At 52.6% G+C, this 26,569-nt stretch overlaps 1 protein-coding gene across 2 annotated transcripts in view; it reads left to right on the top strand.

The window, feature by feature from the left end:
- The window catches only part of CA5A (carbonic anhydrase 5A), a 294,099-nt gene extending 275,680 nt beyond the window's left edge, over positions 1-18,419 (top strand). For both annotated transcript variants that reach the window (XM_078670298.1, XM_078670297.1), the window contains exon 7: positions 16,581-18,419. In XM_078670298.1, coding sequence (XP_078526424.1) covers positions 16,581-16,769 — 189 coding nt within the window. In that variant the 3' untranslated portion in view covers positions 16,770-18,419. The remainder of the gene's footprint in view (positions 1-16,580) is intronic.
- Positions 18,420-26,569: the final 8,150 nt, after the last annotated feature.

Raw genomic sequence — 26,569 nt, 5'->3', positions numbered from 1 at the left:
GGGGCACTCATCATCTGACAGAGACTCTAAAAAAATCTCACAGCAGAGAAACCAGTGTGAAACTGAGATCAAGCAAGGAGCCGGCTGGCTTTTCCTCATCTCATCACAGGTCTGATTCAACACCTGCTCCTCATGCAAGGAGCCCTCTACTAAGAAAAATCAGCTGTCGACAGCATAGTCTACGAAGAACCTACCGTCTAAGCCATCCATATCCCTGGGAATATCTGCACCAACGACTGTCGATGGCAACTTCCACTATGTCCACAATCAAGATGACGAAGGCTGTTTTGTTGGCGAAAACCGTGACGACACTGTTGTCAGCCTCGACTACTCCGACGAAGATTTCCTCATTAATCACATCATCATTGATGACCGCATCCGCTGCGGTCCTGTCGAAGAAGGTTTCTGTCAGCGCCGTGTCACCTGCGCCCCATCCCCGGTAGATAAAGAAATGTTATATATCTCAAGTTAGAGAACGGCGCCTTCTCTACCTGAGGATTTTTTCACACTAGCAGTCCTTCGGGGCTTTCAGGAATCTGAGGATGGGATAAGGGTCTCTTTGGCCCTGCGTATGGTCTCTCACAGTTCCGAATCGGAGGCTGAAGAAGCAGACCGTGATCCGTCAGCTTACCTTGAAGAAGATTACTCTTTCCCTGATAGGCAACACCATTCTGCTCAGTAATATGATGCATTCCAGGAGAATTATCCTTTGAGGAACAAAAGGATGAGCAACATCACGTTCAGGGACCCTCCATTAATATACCAACTTCATTGGTCACAGACTGATGCATGATGCAAAAGCACTATTAAAAGAGGTTCCCCGATGCCAACTCTGCTCATCAGCCTATACAGAGGCAGGAAGTCCTTGACACTGCTCCACAGAGCAAGCCTAGGTCTCAAAAAGACCGACCTATACCACCCCAAATATCTATTCCTGATACTTCCCAGGACTGCGATGCCCGGCAGCTAGAAGAAGGGGAGCTCCAGTCGTATCCTAATGTTCATACTGAGTGTGATGATTGTCATACCAGTGCCAGCTTCTCCTACCCCTCCAGCAGTGGATTCTCCGCCTGTGGATATTGGAATTTTCCCCGACCTGCTGGAGAGTGTCTAAGCGCTTCGACCTTCCTATGCCAGCTAAATAAACAGAGTTCTTCCTCTATGATTTTAAGGCGGGATCTCCGCACACCAGTTGTGCTACCCCTTTTGTTAATTTCCTATGGCAGAAAGGCTAAAAATGAATTAAGACACCAGCGTTTGTAATGGCTGGGAGTCAAAATCTGGACAAAACATGCAAGGCTCCTGAGGGTTCCCCTACATGTCTCATTGGTCACCCTAGACCGGACTTGGTCATCATGGAAGCTACTCAGAGAAGAGCAAAAAATCCATCCACGCTGTGCTCTGCTCCTCCAGATAAGAAAGGCTGCAGGCTTGATAATATTGGCAAGAGGGTCTCTGCGATGGTGGCTATTTCAATCGGAGCCTCCAATGCTCTGGCTATCCTTGGGTGATACGACGGTCAGATGTGATCTGACATCTCCTCTCTTTTAGAGTGTCTCCCAGAGGACAAGAAGAAAGACGAGAGAGAGATGCTTGCGGAAGGTGAGAAGTCCTCTTCCAAAATTATAGATGTGACCATAGCTATTTCTTCCACAGCCTCCTTCAGGCAGATAGCTGGGGTAACACTATTGAGACGCCAAGATTGGCTTAAAGTAACTACATTTCGCCCAGAGGTGCACGCCAAGATACTGGGCATGCCCTTCGACCGAGAGATGCTTTTTGGGAAACAGGTTGGCAATGCTTTGCAGTCGATCAAGTTTGATACAGACACTGCTAAGTCACTGGGTAACATGCAGCAGTGGCGTTTCCAGCCCTCTCAGGGCAGCGGTAGAGGCCAGTTCACCACCCAACCTCAGTTCCTCAGAATGTTAAGGGTTTTCGGTTGCAATATTCAGCCCTGTCCCACAGGCCAAGCACAATTTCTACATATCTGAAAGAAACAGGTTAGTATTAGATTCCTTACCTTAGAATATCCCCAGGCGTCAGTCTGGATCCGGAAACTTTTGCGTAGCAGTACCCCTGCGCGTCGGTAGGCGTCGTCTGCAGGCGTCCCCTGCGGCTCCGCGTCGTCGGCGTCGTGCGCCGTGATGACGTCGCTGGAGTATATAGACGCCGCCTCCGCGCGCTGACGTCAGTTCTTCTTTTTTCCGCGCCAGTTAGCGCAGATCCGAAGAGCAGTACTCCGGTCTTTTGACCAAGTGTTTGTAAAACTAATTCTTTCTACGGTGCCGGTAGGATGCCTGGGTTTAAGAGTTGCGACGAGTGCGACCGCATGATGTCGGTCACCGACCACCATCGACTCTGCCTCCGGTGTCTGGGCGCGGACCACGACGTGGAGTCCTGCGTCGACTGTCGGGCCTTGACTGGAAAAGCTAGGCGGGAGCGGTCCCGCAAGCTTCTCGAGCTCCGGGTGTCGACCCCGCGTCGAGAGCGGTCCCGGTCCGGTCGGAGGTCGAGGGAGCGGTCGAGGGAACGATCGCGGAGCCGCCATGGGCGCTCCGGGAGTCGCCACCATTCCTCCGGCTCGTCAGGTAAGCACAAGAAGTCGGGGCGTCGCCATCGCACCCCCGACTCCCCCCGACGCCCGCGTGATGCGGCCGGGGGCTCGGGTGACCCCACCCCCGCGGCCCCGCGTGGGTCGCCGACGCCGTCTACCCCATACCCGTCGGTCCCTGGGGAAGGCGCGTCGCGTGAGGAGATCGAGGCCTTCCTCATTGCTATGAGGGCGAGGTCTCCTCCGGCGGGGCCTTCGGCGCCTGCGGGCCCGTCGGTCCCGTCTGGGGGCCCGAGCGGTTCGGGTGCTCCTGCCCCGGCGCCGCCGGTGGCTCCGGCCCCGGCGCCGCTGGTTCCCTCTGGTTCGTCGCCGGCTGGTCTCCCGGCCTCTCCGGCGTCGGTTCCTGTGGGCCAACCCGTGGTACCGCCCCCGCGTGGTGCAGCGACTCCGCCGTCGGCTCCGGCCGGCGTCGGGTCCCTGGCACCGACGCCGCGCGGCGCCACCCCCCTTTCCTCCCCGACTCCGGACGCGGAGTCGGACCGGCGTCGGCCGACGCCGGATCCGACGCCGATGGGGCCCGTTGACCCCGATGTCTATATCGTCGACCCAGAATATGGGTATGATGAAGATGAGTATGGAGAGGGTTGGGAGGGGTCTGAGGACCCTCTATCCCGTGCCTGCCAGTATGATGTGGACTGGGTAGGTGATCTGGGTGATGCCAGTGGCCTGGACGAGTCGCCCAACCCTGGGTTTGTCTCTCCGTCCCCTGTGGTGTCTGAGGCAGGTGCTGCCTATTCGGTGGTCCTGATGAGGGCTGCCAAGGCCTTGCACCTTAAGCTCCCCGTCGCGAAGGTCAAACCGAACATTCTGACCGAAGTGTTTAAACCGCAGTCATGCCCCCAGGAGCCTCTGCTGCCGTTTAATGAGGCCCTGTCGGATGTCCTTTTGGGCACCTGGTCCAGGCCCGCTTCTGGTGCGCCGGTTGACCGGAATGTCGCAAGGCGTCACCGTCCGTGCTCGGACGACCCTGCCTTTTTATCCACCCATCCCTCCCCGGAGAGTCTGGTGATCCAGGCCTCCACTTCGCAGTCCGCATTTCCGTCGGCTCCGCCCGATAGGGAATCAAAGCGGTATGACCAATTTGGTAAAAAGGTCTTTTCCTCTTTGAGCGCTGGACTGCGGTCTTGTAATACCGCGTGCCTCTTGGGCCGCTACACCCACTCCCTGTGGGATACGGTCGAGGAGTGTCTGCCGCAATGTCCCCAGGAGGTGCGGGACAAGCTCACCCGGGCCTTAGTTGAAGGCCGGGATGCGGCGCGGTACTCGATCCGTTGTGGTCTCGACACGACCGACTCGCTGGGACGGGCGATGTCCACAACGGTGGCGATTCGTCGCCATGCTTGGCTGAGATCTGCCAACTTCTCGCCAGACGTCCAAAATTCACTCATGGACATGCCATTTGATGGCAGTCGCCTGTTTGGTGACAAAGCGGACCACGCGCTGGAGCGCTTCAAGGACTCCAGGGTCACGGCCAAGTCCTTGGTTCTTTCGACCCAGCGCCAGCAGACGGGTTCGTTTCGGCCCTTTCGTGGCCAAGGGAGGGGAGGTCCCACACGTGCTGCCAGCCACGCGACGCAGAACGCTCCCCAGCGCGGTGGCGGCCGTGGTTTCCGCCGTGGTGGCGGTAGAGGCCAGCGGCGTGGTCAGTCCACGCCTCCCTCCGCTGCTGCATCCAAGCCTTCCTAGTCCGAGCTTTCGGGCTCACGTGACGCCAGTGGGTGGCAGGGTTCGCCATCACCACTCCCGCTGGCGCGCGATAACATCGGACAGGTGGGTGCTGCAGCTTGTCCGAAGGGGCTATGCCCTCCCCTTCGAGTCCACTCCTCCAGCCATGCCACCGCAGAACCACCGTGTGTCGGGGGACCACTTGACACTTCTGCAGGAGGAAGTTACGGCCCTCTTGGCCAAGGGGGCCATCGAGCGCGTTCCTGGGCCAGAAGTAGGGTGTGGTTGCTACTCCCACTACTTTCTGGTACCCAAGAAGGACAAGGGAGGCCTGCGTCCTATCTTGGATCTACGGAACGTCAACGGCTTCCTCCGGAAGGAGAAGTTCAAGATGTTGACTTTGGCTCAGGTCTTGGCTGCTCTAGACCCACAAGACTGGATGGTAGCGTTGGACTTGCAGGATGCGTATTTTCACATCCCCGTCCTGCCGGCCCACCGGCGTTACCTGCGGTTCACGGTAGGCCACGAGCACTTTCAGTTTATCGTGCTCCCATTCGGCCTTACCAGCGCCCCACGGGTGTTCACGAAAGTGATGGCGGTGGTCGCAGCTCATCTGCGCCGGTTAGGGGTTTCAGTCTTCCCCTACCTCGACGACTGGCTGTTGAAGGCGGGCTCGCCCCAGACAGTCGTCCACCACCTTCAGATGACGGCAGACCTCCTACACGAGCTGGGGTTTTCCATCAATGTGCCGAAATCACACCTGTGTCCCTCTCAAAAGCTCCTTTTCATCGGAGCGGTTCTCGACTCGGCGCAGTTTCGGGTTTATCCTCCGGAACGGCGGGTCCGGGATATTCAGGCTCTGATTCACATCTTTCAGCCGTTATCCCGGGTTTCGGTCAGGTTGACGCTGCGGCTTCTGGGGCTGATGGCCTCCTGCATCCTTCTGGTGCATCACGCCAGATGGCGGATGCGGGCTCTGCAGTGGGACCTGAAGTTTCAGTGGGCCCAGCATCAGGGCAACCTATCCGACCATGTCCTGATCTCGGAGGGCACTGCGAGACAGTTGCAGTGGTGGCTTACGGACCGCGATTGGGTCAGGGGCAGATCCCTCTCCCTTCCCCAACCGGAGCACGTGGTTGTGACGGACGCGTCCCTCCAAGGCTGGGGCGGCCACTTGGGAGAGGCGGAGATCAGAGGCCTCTGGTCTCCGGCGGAGTCCCGGCTCCATATCAACATGTTGGAGCTGCGGGCGATTCGCCTAGCACTGAAGGCATTCCTCCCCTTTGTCAACGGGAGTGTAGTGCAGGTGTTCACGGACAACACCACCGCCATGTGGTACTGCAACAAACAGGGCGGTGTGGGGTCGTGGACCCTTTGCCAGGAGGCTCTGCGCCTCTGGCAATGGCTGGAACGTCAGGGCGTGACTCTGACGGTTCAACACCTGGCAGGTTCTCTGAACGCCAGGGCGGACGAACTCAGCCGTCGGTGCTCGGTGGATCACGAATGGCGTCTGAACTCGGATGTGGCGAGAGGCCTCTTTCAGCAATGGGGAGAGCCTTGGTTAGATCTATTCGCCACAGAAGAGAACGCGCAATGTCATCAGTTCTGCGCGTTGGAGTTTCCAAGACGGCACTCGCTCGGCGACGCCTTTCGGCGCGAGTGGAGTTGCGGTCTGTTGTACGCCTTTCCGCCTATACCACTTCTGCCCAGAGTGCTGAAGAAGATCAGGCGCGACCGGGCCCAAGTTATCCTTGTGGCTCCGGACTGGGCTCGAAGGTACTGGTATCCCGAGCTACTCAGCATGACAGTCGGTCCCTCGATCCGCCTGCCCCTTCAGGAGGACCTTCTGTCGCAGCAGCAGGGGACGGTCCTCCACCCGAACCTGTCCAGTCTCCACCTCCATGCGTGGAGATTGAGCGGCGACAGTTGAGGCCATTTGACTTGCCTCCTGAAGTCTGTGATGTCATTCTGGCAGCCAGGCGTCCCTCCACAAAGTCGGTATACGCCTGCCGGTGGAACAGATTTGTGGCATGGTGCACAGCAAAGGCTGTGGATCCCCTTTCTGCCCCTCTGTCTGAGGTTCTCCTCTTCCTCCTTTCCCTTGCCCAGCAGGGCTCTGCTCTGGGCACTATCAAGGGCTATCTTTCTGCCCTTTCCGCCTTCTTGAGGCTACCTGATCAGCCATCTTTGTTCAAGTCCCCTATTGTGTTAAGATTCTTGAAGGGCATCACGCACATGTATCCTCCAACTCCGTTCGTGATGCCTCAGTGGGACTTGAACCTGGTTTTGACTTTCCTGATGTGCGCTCCCTTTGAGCCCCTTCATTCCTGTCCTCTCCGTCTTCTCACCTTAAAGACGGCCTTCCTGGTAGCCATCACCTCTGCCAGGAGAGTGAGTGAGCTCCAGGCTCTTTCTATTCAACCTCCTTTCTTGTCTGTTCATCCTGATAAGGTGGTTCTTCGGACTAGACCTTCTTTCCTGCCCAAGGTAGTCTCTGCTTTTCACATTGGGCAGTCCATCACCTTGCCCTCCTTCTTCCCGCCTCCGCATCCTTCAAAGGATGAAGAGCGGCTCCATCGTCTGGACCCAAAACGTGCGCTTTCATTCTATATGGATCGCACACGCCAGTTCCGGGTGGATGACCAACTGTTTGTTGGCTACGTGGTTGAGAAGGAGGGAAGGGCGGTACAGAAACGGACCATCTCTCGGTGGGTCGTCCTGTGCATCAAAGCATGCTACTCTTTGGCTCGGAAGGAGCCTCCTGTTGGGCTGAGGGCCCATTCCACTCGGGCCACGGCGGCTACTACTGCCCTGGGCCGGGGAGTCCCTTTGCAGGACATTTGCCAGGCGGCCACGTGGGCCTCGCTGCACACCTTTGCGAGGCACTACTGCCTGGACAGTCAAGTCCGGAGGGATGGCTTCTTTGGCCGTTCGGTCCTCCAGGACTTTCTGGTGTAGGTTGTATTGGTTCGCAGACCCACCACCGGGGTTGGTATTGCTGGGGTATCTATTCTAAGGTAAGGAATCTAATACTAACCTGTTTCTTTCAGATGAACAAGTTACTTACCTTCGGTAACGATATATCTGTAAGAAACAGTAGTTAGTATTAGATTCCTTACCGCCCCGCCCATCCTCCCCGTTCTGCGAACTGATACCTAGGGTTAAGGACATCCCTTTCAGGGCCCTAGTTTTCACATGGCACCAGTGTTGGTTCTCACATGGCTCTGCGTGTTCTGGCGCGGAAAAGCTGTGTGCAAAGAACTGACGTCAGCGCGCGGAGGCGGCGTCTATATACTCCAGCGACGTCATCACGGCGCACGACGCCGACGACGCGGAGCCGCAGGGGACGCCTGCAGACGACGCCTACCGACGCGCAGGGGTACTGCTACGCAAAAGTTTCCGGATCCAGACTGACGCCTGGGGATATTCTAAGGTAAGGAATCTAATACTAACTACTGTTTCTTACAGATATATCGTTACCGAAGGTAAGTAACTTGTTCATTCCAGCTAGACAGGGCATCGATGTCCATCAGCAGAAGGAAAAGCTAAGGATACCAACAGAAGACAATGAAGTAACTCCTGCTTCTGTCACCGCAGTCCCACTTCAATATGGTCACATGTTCTACAAATTTTCCGATCAATGGTAGCTCATCTCTTCTGACAAATGGGTGTTCGAGGTATTCCAGCACAGTCGCACCCTGGAATTTGCTTAAAAGCCTCCAAACCTTCCACCATAGAAGACATCACATTGTCCTCTTCCCGTTCTCAAGAAATAAATCCATTTGCTTCTCTACTAAAAAGCAGGTACCATTCAATCAGTGCAACCAAGGCTTCTATTTCCACTTCTTGGAGGCAGGTAATGGATCTTTGGCTATGGAACAAGTCAATCAAAAAACAACACTTCAGGATTCTTTCTCTTCAGGAGATTTTGCAGCTCAATGACACTGGAGAGTCTCTCTCCTCCCTGGATCTAGTGGATGCATATTTAAATGCTCCAGTGTATCCCAAACACCAAATGTTTCTCAGGTTCAAGGTGGCAGGGTGCCATTATCAGTTCAGAGTGCTTCCCTTAGAGTCTCCCATAGTATTTACCAAGTGCATGGTGCCAATGGCAACTTTACTCCGACGTTCCGTATACCATGTGTTCCCCTACCTGGGCGATTGATTAATCAAATGTCTCTCTTTCCAGTCGCCAAAGATGTCCATAGAGGCCTGTCTACAACTTTTCCAATCCCTAGGCCTCAAGCTCAACAGGGAAAAATCATCTCTTTTCCCCAAGATCCCTGGTCTTCCAAGGAGCAGTCCTGGATACAAAGCTGTCAAAAGCCTTTCACACAAAAGAAAGGATTTCTGTCTTGCAGGCAATCACACTATCACTCTTTTCCAGAAGGTGTCCTTCTGTAAAGACATACAAATCCATTCTTGAGTTGTCATCCTGCATCACGTTAATTCAGAGTTGCCAACTGCTCATGAGATCTCTTCAGGAACAGCTCGACGCGCGGTGGACACAGTGGACCTGGTGATGTACTTGTGGAGAGTCAAAGCAAACCTAATGTAGGGTCTCTTTCCTGCCTGCGGTGCACCAGGTGGTGATGGCAAAGGATGCCTTCTGGAAGAATGGGGAGCCCATTTGCAGGATTTAGTGATTCACTGGAAGTGGTCCAGTCAGGAAGCGTTAGGTCACATACATCTCCTAGAGTTGAAGGTAATCTTTCTTGGCCTTCAAGCCTTTATTCCCAGATTAACAGGCTCATCAGTTCTAGTGAGGATAGACAACACTACAACCATGTTTTCTCGGCTCAAACAGGGAGGGACGAGGTCACAGGTTCTCTCAGCCCAAGCACAACAAATATTGGAATGGCTGATAACCAACGACATCTGATTGAAAGTGGAGCATGTCCCAGTAGTAAAAAACGAATGGGCCGATTACCACAGCAGATCAAACCAGCAATGCCATGAGTGGTAATAATTTAAAGAAGGTTTTTTTGTCTTGGGGTACCCTACCCTAGATCTCTTCGCTGGATACCTCAACAAAAAAATGCACGTGCCATCTGATTTCCCCAACCAGGTTCTTGGGGTAACGCCTTCCACTGTTCATGGGCAGGCACATTCAAGCACGTGTTTCCCCCATTGTGACTCATTTCAAAGGCCTTGCAGAAAATGAAAGTAGAACCTTGCAAACTCATTCTAATCACCCCGGCGTAGGCAAGACGGTACTGGTACAGCCTGCTTCTTCGCCTATCAGAGTGCTCACATAATTGGTTCCTCCTGACAGAGGATCTCCTCTCAGTGAACCAGGTTCAAGTGGTTCACCTGCAAATTCACACTCAGTTTGTCAGCCTGACTCGTAACTGCACTAAATTAGGAGCTTCAACGATTTCTGAAGAATGCAATTCAATCCTTCATAAAGATTGTGCTCCTACGATCAAATGTTACTCAGCAAAATGGAAAAGATGTTGCTCAAGGTGTACTTCTCAGTTCTCGTCTACATCTGAACAGATTCTACCTAATTTACTACAGCTCGCCAAATCAGGCCTTACACATGCATTCATTAAGGTGCACCTAGTGGCAGTTTCTAGATTCAAAAGTTGTCTAGGCAATTGTCTTTATGGTCCAGCAGGCTTTTGAAGGAGTTTATGAAGGAACTATTCAGAGCCTGCTGTCCTAGCCTGCCTCCCCTGGTACTTTGCAGCTGAACACAGTCTTTTCACAACTCATGAGATCTCAGTTCAAGTCTATTCACTAGTGCGAATTGAAATTCCTTTTATGGAAGGTGTCCTTTTTGTTAGCTATTACATCTGCCAGACGTATTAGTGAGATTCAGGCATTCACAAGCAAAGAAGGAGCCTAGACGACAGAGTAGTTCTGCGCACTAATCCTTCATTCATCCCGAAGGTACCATCAACATTTCACCTCAATGAGCCAATCCTTCTGCCTTCTGTTTTTCTCCAATCCATCCTCGCCTGACGATAGAGCTCTTTATTCTCTGGGTATTAAGCCTTGTTTGAAGTTCAACTTGCAAAGGACAAAAACTTTCTGAAAATCAAATCATTACTAATTTCTTACTCTTCTCCAAGAAAGGGCCAAGCCTTGTCGTGGGCTAGTATTGCTCGCTGGGTCTCCTCAACTATAGTCTGCTGTCATGAAAAGGCCACACATCTACTGGCTGCAAATGTGAAGGTTCATTCTACTAGGAAGGTCACAACGTCGTCAGCCCTGTTCATAGGAGTGTCTACCAGACGTCTGCAGGCCGGCGACATAGGCGAAGGCCCATAATCAATCAATCCATCAATCGGGAGTTTGTTAAAGCGCAACTACTCACCCGTAAGGGTCTCAAGGCGCTAGGGGTGGGGGGTGCAGGTTCCATTCCATCAAGGAGGGGGTCTTTCGAAGAACCAGGTTTTGAGGTTTCTTGCGAAGATGGGGAGCGATGTTGTCTGTCTGAGGTGGAGCGGAAGGGCGTTCCATGCTTTGGCCGCAAAGGAGGAGCGGCCTCCCGATCTGGTATTTCTGGTGCGGGGGACCACGGCGTAGGAGAGCTGGGCTGATCGTATGGTCCTTTGGGGTGCGTGGAATTTGAGCCGGCTGTTCAGGTATGCTGGTCCGGTGCCTTGGAGGGCCTTGTGTGCGTGGGTGAGCATCTTAAAGGTGATTCTCGCCTCGACGGGGAGCCAGTGGAGTGTGCGTAGGTGCTGGGAGATGTGGCAGTGTTTTGGCAGGTTGAGGACCAGTCTTGCGGCGTTCTGGATGTTCTGTAGCTTGCGGATGAGGTTTTTGTTTATTCCGGCGTAGAGTGCGTTGCAGTAGTCGAGTCTGCTGGTGACCAGGGCGTGAGTGACTGTCTTTCGGTGTTCGAGGGGGATCCATTTGAAGGTCTTACGAAGGAGGCGGAGGGTGTGGAAGCAGGAAGATGAGACAGAGTTGATCTGGTGGTCCATTTTGAGCTCGGAGTCTAGGATGATTCCCAGGTTGCGTGCGTGGTCTGTGGGGGTTGGTGGGTTTCCGAGGGCGGTGGGCCACCAGGTGTCGCTCCAGGCGTCGGGGTTTGGGCCCATGATGAGTACTTCTGTTTTGTTGGTGTTTAGTTGTAGGCAGCTGTTTTTCATCCATTTGGCGACGGCTTCCATGCCTTCTCGAAAGTTGCGTCTGGCGGTGTTGGGCTCGTTGGATAGGGAGAGGATGAGCTGGGTGTCGTCTGCGTATGACACGATGTTGAGTCCGTAGGTTCTGACGATGGGGGCAAGTGGAGCCATGTAGACGTTGAAGAGCGTCGGGCTGAGGGAGGAGCCGTGGGGGACTCCACAGGTGGTAGGTGTGGGGCCTGAGAGGAAAGGGGGGAGTCTGACCCGTTGCGTCCAGCCGGAGAGGAAGGAGCAGATCCAGTCGAGGGCCTTGTCCTGGATTCCTGCGTCGTAGAGTCTGCATATTAGGGTGCGGTGGGAGACTGTGTCGAACGAAGCTGATAGGTCTAGGAGGATGAGGGCTACTGTTTCTCCTTTGTCCAGTAGGGTGCGGATGTCGTCTGTTGCGGCGAGGAGGGCGGTTTCCGTACTGTGGTTTTTTCTGAAGCCGGATTGGGAGGAGTCGAGGATGTTGTGTTCTTCAAAGAATGTGGCGAGTTGGCTGTTGATGGCTTTCTCGATGACTTTCGCTGGGAAAGGGAGCAGGGAGATGGGTCTGTAGTTTTTGAGGTCGGTGGGGTCCGCTGAGGGTTTCTTTAGGAGGGGGTTGACCTCGGCGTGTTTCCAGTCCTCGGGGAACGAGGCGATCGCCAGGGAGCGGTTGATGGTGTGGCAGAGCATGGGTGCGATGGTGTCGGCGGCTCTGTTCAAGATGTGGTGGGGGCAGGGGTCCGTGGGGGCCCCTGAGTGGATTGACTTCATTGTCTTCAGTTTGTCTTCGGTGGTGAGGGCTGTCCAGTCATCAATCGCTGGTTTCCGGGTGTCGGGGGTGGTTGGTGAGGGTTCAGTGTGTTGGTTGTCTTCGTCGAAGTTGTCGTAGATGCTCTTGATTTTGTGGTGGAAAAAGGTGCCGAGTTTGTCGCAGAGGTCTTGCGAGGGAGGGATGTCAGTAGACTCGCTGGTGGGTTGGGCGAACTCCTTGATGATGCTGAAGAGTTCCTTGCTGTTGTGTGCGTGGGTTGAGATTCTGTCTTCAATCGCTTTTTTCCTCGTTTCTCTGATGAGTTGATGGTGGGCGTTGGTGGCGGCTCTGAAGTTGTTGTGGGCTTCTGTGGATTTGGTGTTTCTCCAGGCCTTTTCGAGGTGGCGGCATGTGCGCCTGGACTCTCGAAGTTCGGTGGTAAAGCATCTGGCTTTCTTGGCACGGGTATTGTTGTTTTTCTTGAGGGGGGCTATGGTGTTGGTGCTGTCTGAGATCCATCTATGCAGGGTTCGGGCTGCGGTGTTGGGGTCGTCGTTTTCCGCGATGGTTGGGGTGGAGTTGTTGAGTGAGGAGGTGAGCTGGTCGTCGGTGATTTTGGTCCAGTTTCTTTGTGGAAGCAGGTGCTGGTGTCTGTGGATGGTGGGTGTTCTGAAGGTGAAGTGGACGCAACGATGGTCGGTCCATGGGAGTTCGGTGGTGTGGCTGAAGGTGATGGAGTTTCCTGTAGTGAAGAGGGGTTCGAGGGTGTGTCCTGCTGAGTGCGTGGGCTCGGTCACGACCGGGCAGAGTCCAATGTTGTGGAGGTTGTCCAGGAGGCATGTGGTGTTGGGGTCCAGTTGATTGTCGAGGTGGAAGTTGAGGTCTCCCAGCAGGGTGTAGTTGGTGGATGCAATGGCCTGCGGGGAGATAATGTCCGTGATGGAGTTGGCGAAGGGTCCAGGGGGTCGGTAGATGAGGGTTCCTCGGAGGGCGGCGGTGGGGCTGGCCAGTATCTTGAAGTGAAGGTGTTCCATCAGTTCTGTGGACTCGTTAGGGAGTGTGCTCAGGCGGAGGCTGGATTTGTGGACGATGGCGATTCCTCCTCCTGGGTGGGTGGGACGGTCCTTCCTGGAGATCTTGTATCCTTGGGGTATGGCGATGGCGATGTCTGGTCCCGAGGTGGCGTTGGTCCAGGTTTCGGTGAAGAATGCTACGTCCGGGGTGGTGCTGTCGAGGAGGTCCCAGATTTCTGTGGCGTGTTTGTGGAGGGATCGGACGTTGAGGAGGATGCTTTGCAGGGTCTTCGGTTCGGTTGTGTTCTTGTGGGCGGGTAGTGCTGGATCCGTGTTCTTGGCGGTGCTGCAGGTGTGCCGGCAACGGTGACAGCTGAAGGGTCCATGGGTGTCGGCTGGTGATGCTAGCTTGCAGTTGTTGTTGCAGCCTGGGTTCAGTGCGTGGAGTGCTGCTGGGTCGTAGCGTTGGCGGGGCGGAGGTCCAGGGTTCCTGGTGCTGGTCGCGGACGGGCGCAGATGTGCTTGCCTTTGACGCACCTTCGGTGCACCAGCGGCGCGCCCTCGGCCGCTGCGCGGACGCGCAGTGGCCGCCATTAAGTAGGGGTCGGGGAGAGCTGGGAGGCGGGAGCGGGGAGAGGAGCTGGATTGGGCCGGTCGCGCTGGGGGGGAGGGGCCGCGGAGGCAGCAGCTGCGGGGAAAGGTAAAGGAGGAAAGAAGGGATAAAGAAAAAAGGGAAAATAAGCAGAAATAAGGCACAAAAGAGCAGAGATGCAGAAAGGTGAAAGATAGAAAGGGTAGAAAAACGAGTGAAGGAGCAGAGTGAGAGAAAGGAGACAGAGGTCCACTGGACCACCTGGGATGAGGCGCAGGGAATCCTGCGGGTGGAGGAGGGCCTCGATCACTAACACTCAAGGGGGCAGGGGCACCTCCCTTAATGGTGGAGCTGCGAGGGTAGGAGAGCAATTTCACTGACAATGAGTCAGTGGTCTTGCTCCATACCTTCAAAAAGAATTACTGCCTGGATTCCTGCCTCAAGGCAGATGTAGCAGTTGGTCAGGCTACCTTGCAAAGACTGTTCTCATAAGGTATGAAGCTATTAAGCTCACATCTTCTTTGTTTTTCTGTTTAATAGTTGTTTACCAGTTTAAGTATTTTTCGTACAGTTGCTTAATGCTATGCTGTATCTGTTCTGACTTTCTACAGTATCAGTGTCTGTGGTTTGTCATGGTGGGATGGTTCACCTTAGCTACCGCCATTGTTCACTGGATACTGCTACTAGTCTGATTCAAGCATGTGAATCTATAAAAGATAAAATACTAGAGAAAAAAACAAGTTACTTACCTGTACACTGTGGTTCTCCATTATTGATATCTTTTATAGATTCACATGCGACCTCCCTCCTCCCCGTTAAGGCTCACTAATTGGATACCTCTGTTAGTTCATTTGCACTTGCTCTTGAAATCCGAGATATGGTGGCTCTGCAGGGGATAAGAGCTTCAGGGACTGTGCTCTTATTGGCTGAAGTTTGGATGTATTAAATCTATGTGAATCTGTTCCTAACTTCTGTAGTATTTTTCAATGGAGTTAATGCTAATGGTTTCTGTTACCGTGGGACTCCCACCATGACGACGGGGAACATTCAAGCATGTGAATGTATAAAATACATCCATACTGGAGAAGCACAATGTACAGGTGAGTAACTTTTATTTTTTTTACCTTCTCCTTTTATTGTTCGGCAGTGGAAAGCAAATTTAGTTTTGAATTTTCTTAAGTGTTCTCCATTTGAATGTATGCACAGCTCCCCTCTGTGATTACTTGTCCTCAAAACAGCCTTCCTGGTTGTCGTAACTTCAGCACAAAGGGAGAGTGAGCTTCAAGCATTCTCAGGTAACCCTCCTTACACTCATTTCTACTCAGTCAAGCTGGTTCTTTGGACTTGTGCCCCCTTTTTACCAAAGATGGTGCCTCCTTTTCACATCGGACATGCTATCTCTCTTCTTACGCTCTTTCCTCTACCTCACCCCTTGAAAAAGGAGGAGAGACTACATCGGCTGGATCCAAAAAGGGCTCCCGGCTTATAGATCAATTATGCCAAAGACCACAGAGTGGGCCATCAGCTCTCCATTAGATTTAATGGAGGTAAGAAAGGCAAGGCAGTGCAGGGAATGACTCCTTTTGCACTGAATCATGCTCTGCATTAAGATCTGCTACACTGTGGCTATAAAACACCCTCCAGAAGGCTTGTTGACTCATTCCACTAAAGTCAGGGGCTGCTACCACTGCGTTATCTGTCCTGGACATTTGCCAGGCTGCCACATGGGCATCCACATATACATTCACATAGCACTATTGTCTGGACAGTTAGGTCCGTCAAGATGGGCAATTTGCCTTTCAGTTATGCAAGACTTTTTGGATTCATTCAGTTACAGACCCACAACATAGGAGGTGTGGATTGAGGGTCTATTCTAAAGTGAGGGATCTGTGGTTAGAAGTTTCTATCAGAAGAAAAAGTTACTTACCTACGGTAACACTCGTTTCGTGTAGATACTCGAACTAGCCGCAGATGCCTCTCTGACGCTCACATGAGCCCCATTCTGTGCACTGGATTCTTTTGCCTTAAAAGATCTGTCTAGGAATCTGCACACCGATCACAACAAATGTGTTTTTTGGCTCTGCGGAAGAATCAAGAAAGCCACTGAGGTCCGCATGCATGGGTGACTCCTATGTAGACCTGCGCACTTCACATCTGGCGTGGCCGGTGTTGCCGTGGAGTCGCAGGTGCCACCTCCCAGCGCGCAGAGGTGCTGCTTCAAAGTTTTCCAGATCCAGTCAGAGGCCCTGGAAGTACTTTAAGGTGAGGGGTGTACAGTTTGTCTCTGTAAGAAAGAGCATTACCGACGGTAACTTGTTCATCAAGTCACTTTATCTTTCACAATGTTAATCTAATTTTCATTAGAATGATCTGCTCGGTTGAATGAGACTACATTCTTTAAACATTTTGACTACAGCGCTGGGGAGAATATTTAAATAGATCCACAAAATAGAAATGCTATTGCATGGCCATTGTTTCAAATCAAATGCAGTGTTATTTTTCGAAGTGTACTTGTGGAATACAGCTAATTTTTTGGTGAATCATAAGGACATTAAAAAAATGTTTAATGTACGTATTCCCATTTTGGCTATTAAACATGACCAGTAACCCGGTTTACTCTCTGTACTGTTTGTGTTCATTCGATGCTCCATCTTGTGTATTCCCCATTTTTACCTTAAACCACATCTTTAGCACGCGGCCCTTTTTAAAATGGCTTTTAAGTAACATTGATCTTGCAATTAGTAATTTGTCTTTTATAGAGTTTTCGTATCACAGCATGCCAAATGTACTTCTTGCTAATGAGTTACTAAGAATGGTTTCCTTTCCTTTCCAGCTTGCAGGTTTCCGAAACTTGCTCTTCACTTCAGTTGGTGAGGAAGAACAGAACATGGTGGATAACTTTCGCCCTCTACAACCTTTGATGAATCGTACTGTTCACTCCAACTTTGAGCCAATGTTGGAAATCGCAAGGTTCAAAGAAAAGTCTGAAGAGCATGTCCACCGTCCTCACGCTGGCTTTTAAAAAACAAAATGACCATGGATTCCGTGTCATGTTGAAATGCCTTATGTTAATGGTCACCTTTCTGGTTTCAGATAGTAATTAACCTTAGCAGAAGCAGTTGTTGGTGTTACTGGCTAGTTCGTTGCTTGCTACCAGATTTAATTTGTCGTGGATGGTGGTATGCCTGATTACCTATGCTATAGGAGCTCATTATTTTAAACCAGATTTAATCTGAATGAGTTTATTTTATTTTTCATACTGTTTTGTAAAATCTTCGCGATAGGCGTCATGTAACGGATTAACTAATCCACATTATGAACTCTGTTCAGTATCATACAGCAACACTGCCAATACCCACTTCAGTCGTTATATTAATTTGGTAACTATATTAGTTACTGCCTATTTTTTCAATTATGAACCCTACTTTTTAGGCACTAAACAGCATTTTAAGTAGAGGGCAATAGACGAGAGATGTAGATTGTTCCCTATTTTTGATGTAAATGTTTGATGGTTGTTTTGTTGCGGTGGTGGTCTTTTTTTTTTTTGCCTGGTTGTGATTAGGGGGCTTTTTCACGTTTGAGACCTTATTTATTTTTTTCCTTCAAAGAAAGGTCAAGAGGGTTGGATGCTAATGAATACTTGAGGGAGGTGATAGGTTTGTGCTGTCAGAGTTCTAGGCAGAAGTCAACAATGACCCTAATGATGCTGGAGCATATGACGCACTAGCAGGTGAATTAGGCCCCAAGACACAGATTTTCTTTGTAGAGTCAAATGCTACTTGAGTGCATGAGAAATGTTTATATAGGAGCACTAACCTATCCTAATAAACACAATCTGAATCTTGAGGCATTCAGGCACACACATGGGAGTCAATTCTATAAAAAATCTGATAGAATGACAGTTTATGGAGTAGTACGTTTATAGGTAGATTTGTAACGTGGGTGCTTCTGGGAGGGTGGTAGAGGATTGTCTTTAAGAACGTAGTGAACCCCAACAGAGCTGTAACGTGTATTGTTAACATACCTTCCAGAATATTTTACACACCGTATGTCTCAAAAAATTGTATGAGTGTTTACCTGGTGAAACCGACCCTAAAGCTCTTGTATTATTCCACATGGATGCAGAGAATGGAATTTCTCCACCAGGAGAATTTTTTCTGGTGGTAAAATGTTTGCTATACTAATGCACCTTTCTGCCACACTGTCTCCTGCAGCTTTTCCACTCACCAGACATTCCGCAGGCGTAAGATTAGGTCAACATGAGTATACATGAAAATCTAACTTTCATGGATTTCCATGCTTACATTTTGGGGGTGTTGTATCGTAGTTTAAAATATATTGTGGGTCTGCACATTATTGTCTACAATAATTAGCGCTATAGTTTTTTTTTTTTTAACTGCTAACTTTTATTGTTTACATCGATTGTTTATATGGTCTGTACTAAAATAACTGCAGGGGCTGTGTGGCAGGGTTTTTTATAATTAATAAAATGATGAAAAATAGTAAATAGCTTTTAATTTTAGCAGAAACTTTACTGCAGAGGTGTCTTTTAATGATCTTTCAGTATTTTATAAGATAATTATTATTCAGCCCTGGAAAATATAATTGCATATGTGCTATGTAAAACTTGATTTCAATAAAATCGGTGCCTTTCTATTCAATCGAAACTTAATATGCATAAAAATGAGTTTGTCTTAATAAAATAGTCTTAGATCAGCGTAAACCCATTGGATCTCTGCAGCAGTATATGTTGGGAATGTTTGCTAAATTCTCCTTTTGAATATACGAAGTTTTAGCTGACTTGAGAAAGCTGAAGTGATGTCCCAATGCAAATGGATTGTATGTTACTTTTACAGCATTATATACTTTTTTTATGCATCTTATTTTTGTTCAAAAGAGTGAAAAGGAGAATCACTGAATAATTTTATGTCTTATTTGTTAAATCTTAATGGTAGAAGAATGGCTTGTGAAATAATGTAGTGATGATGAGGACCTTCACCTGCTATTTCCTCTCTTCAATCTGAATCTGTCAGATGCACATTTTCTGGGAAAATCTACTACGTCAAGGAGTGTTGGAACCTCCTGGTTCCTTTTGAAACAGAATGCAGCAGTCTTTTGTGAGCACAATAGAATCCCTGTATTCAACATATATATTTGCATCCTCTTTCTGTTCTTTTAGCTTCGTAAGCCTTTTTTAGGTCTCGCGTGAGACAGCGCATGTGATGTGATCGATTGTTTCTCTAAAAAGGGGATTTTAACCCCCCATCGCTATACTTTGGTTGGCTTTATTGCCAGTCTTATTATCTTCCTTATCATTGGTGATTGCGTGTCAGCAGCGTCTGATTGCTTCACTATTTTCTTACCTTGACCATGGGTTGATTCTGTGATTAATGTTCTCTGCTGCTTGTGCTGGGATTTTGATACTTGGATTGAGTTGGCTTTTTTTTATTTATTTATTTATTTTGCTTGCAAGGCAACTGGAAACCATCAGAGTTGAAGCTTTTTGCTATTTCCAAGAGTTTGAACGCAGACAACTAGCAATAACGAAACTTTGTGCCTTGTGACCAATTTATGAAAAGCAAATATCTGCCTCCTTTGCTTTTGTTAAAGCAATCCATGTAAATCATTTGTGTAAGACTGTAGCCATACAGTATGTGCTTTCTGAATTAATGGTTGCCACTGTGTGACATATACTTATTTGCCAATGATAATTTAGAGGGTAATTTATTCATCATCAAACAGTGTTTTCATAAGGTTTCTATTTAATCCTTACTTCTACTCACCCCTGAACCCTACAATCACCATTACCATTACCTCTCTTTACCTCTATCCACCCCATAACCCTAAATTCACCTTTACCTCCACCCAATCCAAGTTCTAAAATCCTCCTTATCTCCCTTTACCGCTACCTGCCGCTGAATCCTAAATTCACCCTTTCTTTTATCAATCGTTCTTATTGAATTTGAATACATAAACAAAGCGACCACATCAGACATTACATGATCCATCATGGTGTATAACATGCACATAAAGAGTGGAAGGTATGCGACTGACTGCATCCTGCAGAGATCTCAATATATGTGTGCTCCAAAATGCTTTGGAGTGTTGACAGTGTGATCAGGGATTAGGTGCCTGACTCTTGTCTCAGATGTGGCCGGGGTCTCTCAGAGCTTATTAAACAGTGGGTAAGAAGGGAGATGGGGTGGCGGTAGTTATGGTACCGAACCGTTGTATTGGTGTCATGCATTGGACCAAGAGCGGGCGCGTCATGTCTAGGTGTTCTAGAGGGGGGAGATTGAGTTCGCGTGTGGGAAGGGGGATATTGCATTCCCGTCTTTGTGGTGGGCTGAGGCCAGCTCAGGTGGCAGGGAGGGTGTGGGTTTAGCACTTGGTGTGTGTCCGTGGGTCACAGTGGTTGAGTCATCACTTCTGCCCAGTTACCGGAAGCGCATGAGGGGAGATAGGTCTCCAGAAAATATGTTGAACTTCCTCGTTACGAAGTGCGTCCTCCTCTGCTGTGTCCCATTTGCGCAATACACCCCTCCAAGACTCAGTCGGTGGGGTTGCTGGTGAGGGCAAGTAAAGTGTAATGGTACGCTTGGCTAGAAGCAGTGTGAGAGCGGCAAACTGCATCTGCACTTTGCGCTGTATCCTCTTAAAGATGCCGAAGGAGCATGCCTCCCATGTGATTATGTCAGGGAGCCACATGGCCTCCCAAAGTGCAGCATGTATGGTGTGCCAATAGTTCTAAAGGGCCGGGCATAAGCGTGGCGTCCACGGAGTGGCAGAGGGGCTCTCTAACTGTGCATCAGGAAATATCAGTTCAGCTGCTCGGGTGTGAGTTAGGCCATGTGGAGCCTGACCAACTGTATGTTCTTCAATCGTGCTTTGCGGGAGACATTCTTTAAGAATTCGAGGGCCCATTCCCACTCTTTTTCATGCAGTGCCTGTCCAAACTCCTCCCATTTATGACCGAGAGGGATGAGCGCAGTAGCCGTTAACCCTCAGATGGCTTTGTACAGCCAGATAATGAGGTGGCGACCTGGTCCCATAGTCTGTATGGTCTGTAGGACCAGGTGTGCCTCAGGTTCCCCTCCGGAAAGGTCCCAAAGAGTGCCACTCGAGTGAAGAAGCTGCCGATGGAGGAGATACTGTCCCGGCAGAAGTCCTCTCTCGGCTTGGGCAAAAGGGGGAACGTCGCTCTCCATCAAAAGCTCCTGGTACCTCAAGGAGTGCAAGCTCAGTCCAGACCCATAGGAGCAGGGGTGGATCACTGGGAGGTTTTGGAGGTGGTAGAGGAGACGTGGTAATGCGACCATTTTCGCCAGGGCTATTCTACCAATGAGGGCCAGAGGTAAGGTGCCCCAGAAATGAATCTGGGACCGGATGCTCGGTTGAGCTCCAAAGAGATTCCCCACGTAGAGATCGCTAGTAGAATGATAAAGACGGATCCCCAAGTATTGGGGAGCCCGGCTCTGCCAGTTGTGGCGAGTGGTGCCAAGAAACACCTATTGTGGTATTTATCTGATAGAGACATCTGAAAGAAACAGGTTAGTATTAGATTCCTTACCTTAGAATATCCCCAGGCGTCAGTCTGGATCCGGAAACTTTTGCGTAGCAGTACCCCTGCGCGTCGGTAGGCGTCGTCTGCAGGCGTCCCCTGCGGCTCCGCGTCGTCGGCGTCGTGCGCCGTGATGACGTCGCTGGAGTATATAGACGCCGCCTCCGCGCGCTGACGTCAGTTCTTCTTTTTTCCGCGCCAGTTAGCGCAGATCCGAAGAGCAGTACTCCGGTCTTTTGACCAAGTGTTTGTAAAACTAATTATTTCTACGGTGCCGGTAGGATGCCTGGGTTTAAGAGTTGCGACGAGTGCGACCGCATGATGTCGGTCACCGACCACCATCGACTCTGCCTCCGGTGTCTGGGCGCGGACCACGACGTGGAGTCCTGAGTCGACTGTCGGGCCTTGACTGGAAAAGCTAGGCGGGAGCGGTCCCGCAAGCTTCTCGAGCTCCGGGTGTCGGCCCCGCGTCGAGAGCGGTCCCGGTCCGGTCGGAGGTCGAGGGAGCGGTCGAGGGAACGATCGCGGAGCCGCCATGGGCGCTCCGGGAGTCGCCACCATTCCTCCGGCTCGTCAGGTAAGCACAAGAAGTCGGGGCGTCGCCATCGCCCCCCCGACGCCCGCGTGATGCGGCCGGGGGCTCGGGTGACCCCACCCCCGCGGCCCCGCGTGGGTCGCCGACGCCGTCTACCCCATACCCGTCGGTCCCTGGGGAAGGCGCGTCGCGTGAGGAGATCGAGGCCTTCCTCATTGCTATGAGGGCGAGGTCTCCTCCGGCGGGGCCTTCGGCGCCTGCGGGCCCGTCGGTCCCGTCTGGGGGCCCGAGCGGTTCGGGTGCTCCTGCCCCGGCGCCGCCGGTGGCTCCGGCCCCGGCGCCGCTGGTTCCCTCTGGTTCGTCGCCGGCTGGTCTCCCGGCCTCTCCGGCGTCGGTTCCTGTGGGCCAACCCGTGGTACCGCCCCCGCGTGGTGCAGCGACTCCGCCGTCGGCTCCGGCCGGCGTCGGGTCCCCGGCACCGACGCCGCGCGGCGCCACCCCCCTTTCCTCCCCGACTCCGGACGCGGAGTCGGACCGGCGTCGGCCGACGCCGGATCCGACGCCGATGGGGCCCGTTGACCCCGATGTCTATATCGTCGACCCAGAATATGGGTATGATGAAGATGAGTATGGAGAGGGTTGGGAGGGGTCTGAGGACCCTCTATCCCGTGCCTGCCAGTATGATGTGGACTGGGTAGGTGATCTGGGTGATGCCAGTGGCCTGGACGAGTCGCCCAACCCTGGGTTTGTCTCTCCGTCCCCTGTGGCGTCTGAGGCAGGTGCTGCCTATTCGGTGGTCCTGATGAGGGCTGCCAAGGCCTTGCACCTTGAGCTCCCCGTCGCGAAGGTCAAACCGAACATTCTGACCGAAGTGTTTAAACCGCAGTCATGCCCCCAGGAGCCTCTGCTGCCGTTTAATGAGGCCCTGTCGGATGTCCTTTTGGGCACCTGGTCCAGGCCCGCTTCTGGTGCGCCGGTTGACCGGAATGTCGCAAGGCGTCACCGTCCGTGCTCGGACGACCCTGCTTTTTTATCCACCCATCCCTCCCCGGAGAGTCTGGTGATCCAGGCCTCCACTTCGCAGTCCGCATTTCCGTCGGCTCCGCCCGATAGGGAATCAAAGCGGTATGACCAATTTGGTAAAAAGGTCTTTTCCTCTTTGAGCGCTGGACTGCGGTCTTGTAATACCGCGTGCCTCTTGGGCCGCTACACCCACTCCCTGTGGGATACGGTCGAGGAGTGTCTGCCGCAATGTCCCCAGGAGGTGCGGGACAAGCTCACCCGGGCCTTAGTTGAAGGCCGGGATGCGGCGCGGTACTCGATCCGTTGTGGTCTCGACACGACCGACTCGCTGGGACGGGCGATGTCCACAACGGTGGCGATTCGTCGCCATGCTTGGCTGAGATCTGCCAACTTCTCGCCAGACGTCCAAAATTCACTCATGAACATGCCATTTGATGGCAGTCGCCTGTTTGGTGACAAAGCGGACCACGCGCTGGAGCGCTTCAAGGACTCCAGGGTCACGGCCAAGTCCTTGGGTCTTTCGACCCAGCGCCAGCAGACGGGTTCGTTTCGGCCCTTTCGTGGCCAAGGGAGGGGAGGTCCCACACGTGCTGCCAGCCACGCGACGCAGAACGCTCCCCAGCGCGGTGGCGGCCGTGGTTTCCGCCGTGGTGGCGGTAGAGGCCAGCGGCGTGGTCAGTCCACGCCTCCCTCCGCTGCTGCATCCAAGCCTTCCTAGTCCGAGCTTTCGGGCTCACGTGACGCCAGTGGGTGGCAGGGTTCGCCATCACCACTCCCGCTGGCGCGCGATAACATCGGACAGGTGGGTGCTGCAGCTTGTCCGAAGGGGCTATGCCCTCCCCTTCGAGTCCACTCCTCCAGCCATGCCACCGCAGAACCACCGTGTGTCGGGGGACCACTTGACACTTCTGCAGGAGGAAGTTACGGCCCTCTTGGCCAAGGGGGCCATCGAGCGCGTTCCTGGGCCAGAAGTAGGGTGTGGTTGCTACTCCCACTACTTTCTGGTACCCAAGAAGGACAAGGGAGGCCTGCGTCCTATCTTGGATCTACGGAACGTCAACGGCTTCCTCCGGAAGGAGAAGTTCAAGATGTTGACTTTGGCTCAGGTCTTGGCTGCTCTAGACCCGCAAGACTGGATGGTAGCGTTGGACTTGCAGGATGCGTATTTTCACATCCCCGTCCTGCCGGCCCACCGGCGTTACCTGCGGTTCACGGTAGGCCACGAGCACTTTCAGTTTATCGTGCTCCCATTCGGCCTTACCAGCGCCCCACGGGTGTTCACGAAAGTGATGGCGGTGGTCGCAGCTCATCTGCGCCGGTTAGGGGTTTCAGTCTTCCCCTACCTCGACGACTGGCTGTTGAAGGCGGGCTCGCCCCAGACAGTCGTCCACCACCTTCAGATGACGGCAGACCTCCTGCACGAGCTGGGGTTTTCCATCAATGTGCCGAAATCACACCTGTGTCCCTCTCAAAAGCTCCTTTTCATCGGAGCGGTTCTCGACTCGGCGCAGTTTCGGGTTTATCCTCCGGAACGGCGGGTCCGGGATATTCAGGCTCTGATTCCCATCTTTCAGCCGTTATCCCGGGTTTCGGTCAGGTTGACGCTGCGGCTTCTGGGGCTGATGGCCTCCTGCATCCTTCTGGTGCATCACGCCAGATGGCGGATGCGGGCTCTGCAGTGGGACCTGAAGTTTCAGTGGGCCCAGCATCAGGGCAACCTATCCGACCATGTCCTGATCTCGGAGGGCACTGCGAGACAGTTGCAGTGGTGGCTTACGGACCGCGATTGGGTCAGGGGCAGATCCCTCTCCCTTCCCCAACCGGAGCACGTGGTTGTGACGGACGTGTCCCTCCAAGGCTGGGGTGGCCACTTGGGAGAGGCGGAGATCAGAGGCCTCTGGTCTCCGGCGGAGTCCCGGCTCCATATCAACATGTTGGAGCTGCGGGCGATTCGCCTAGCACTGAAGGCATTCCTCCCCTTTGTCAACGGGAGTGTAGTGCAGGTGTTCACGGACAACACCACCGCCATGTGGTACTGCAACAAACAGGGCGGTGTGGGGTCGTGGACCCTTTGCCAGGAGGCTCTGCGCCTCTGGCAATGGCTGGAACGTCAGGGCGTGACTCTGACGGTTCAACACCTGGCAGGTTCTCTGAACGCCAGGGCGGACGAACTCAGCCGTCGGTGCTCGGTGGATCACGAATGGCGTCTGAACTCGGATGTGGCGAGAGGCCTCTTTCAGCAATGGGGAGAGCCTTGGTTAGATCTATTCGCCACAGAAGAGAACGCGCAATGTCATCAGTTCTGCGCGTTGGAGTTTCCAAGACGGCACTCGCTCGGCGACGCCTTTCGGCGCGAGTGGAGTTGCGGTCTGTTGTACGCCTTTCCGCCTATACCACTTCTGCCCAGAGTGCTGAAGAAGATCAGGCGCGACCGGGCCCAAGTTATCCTTGTGGCTCCGGACTGGGCTCGAAGGTACTGGTATCCCGAGCTACTCAGCATGACAGTCGGTCCCTCGATCCGCCTGCCCCTTCAGGAGGACCTTCTGTCGCAGCAGCAGGGGACGGTCCTCCACCCGAACCTGTCCAGTCTCCACCTCCATGCGTGGAGATTGAGCGGCGACAGTTGAGGCCATTTGACTTGCCCCCTGAAGTCTGTGATGTCATTCTGGCAGCCAGGCGTCCCTCCACAAAGTCGGTATACGCCTGCCGGTGGAACAGATTTGTGGCATGGTGCACAGCAAAGGCTGTGGATCCCCTTTCTGCCCCTCTGTCTGAGGTTCTCCTCTTCCTCCTTTCCCTTGCCCAGCAGGGCTCTGCTCTGGGCACTATCAAGGGCTATCTTTCTGCCCTTTCCGCCTTCTTGAGGCTACCTGATCAGCCATCTTTGTTCAAGTCCCCTATTGTGTTAAGATTCTTGAAGGGCATCACGCACATGTATCCTCCAACTCCGTTCGTGATGCCTCAGTGGGACTTGAACCTGGTTTTGACTTTCCTGATGTGCGCTCCCTTTGAGCCCCTTCATTCCTGTCCTCTCCGTCTTCTCACCTTAAAGACGGCCTTCCTGGTAGCCATCACCTCTGCCAGGAGAGTGAGTGAGCTCCAGGCTCTTTCTATTCAACCTCCTTTCTTGTCTGTTCATCCTGATAAGGTGGTTCTTCGGACTAGACCTTCTTTCCTGCCCAAGGTAGTCTCTGCTTTTCACATTGGGCAGTCCATCACCTTGCCCTCCTTCTTCCCGCCTCCGCATCCTTCAAAGGATGAAGAGCGGCTCCATCGTCTGGACCCAAAACGTGCGCTTTCATTCTATATGGATCGCACACGCCAGTTCCGGGTGGATGACCAACTGTTTGTTGGCTACGTGGGTGAGAAGAAGGGAAGGGCGGTACAGAAACGGACCATCTCTCGGTGGGTCGTCCTGTGCATCAAAGCATGCTACTCTTTGGCTCGGAAGGAGCCTCCTGTTGGGCTGAGGGCCCATTCCACTCGGGCCACGGCGGCTACTACTGCCCTGGGCCGGGGAGTCCCTTTGCAGGACATTTGCCAGGCGGCCACGTGGGCCTCGCTGCACACCTTTGCGAGGCACTACTGCCTGGACAGTCAAGTCCGGAGGGATGGCTTCTTTGGCCGTTCGGTCCTCCAGGACTTTCTGGTGTAGGTTGTATTGGTTCGCAGACCCACCACCGGGGTTGGTATTGCTGGGGTA

The sequence above is a fragment of the Lissotriton helveticus genome, chromosome 12, assembly GCF_964261635.1.
Source record: "Lissotriton helveticus chromosome 12, aLisHel1.1, whole genome shotgun sequence".
NCBI lineage: Eukaryota > Metazoa > Chordata > Amphibia > Caudata > Salamandridae > Lissotriton > Lissotriton helveticus.
The sequence above is the reverse complement of the archived record's forward strand: the minus strand, read 5'-3'. Positions and strand labels throughout refer to the sequence as shown.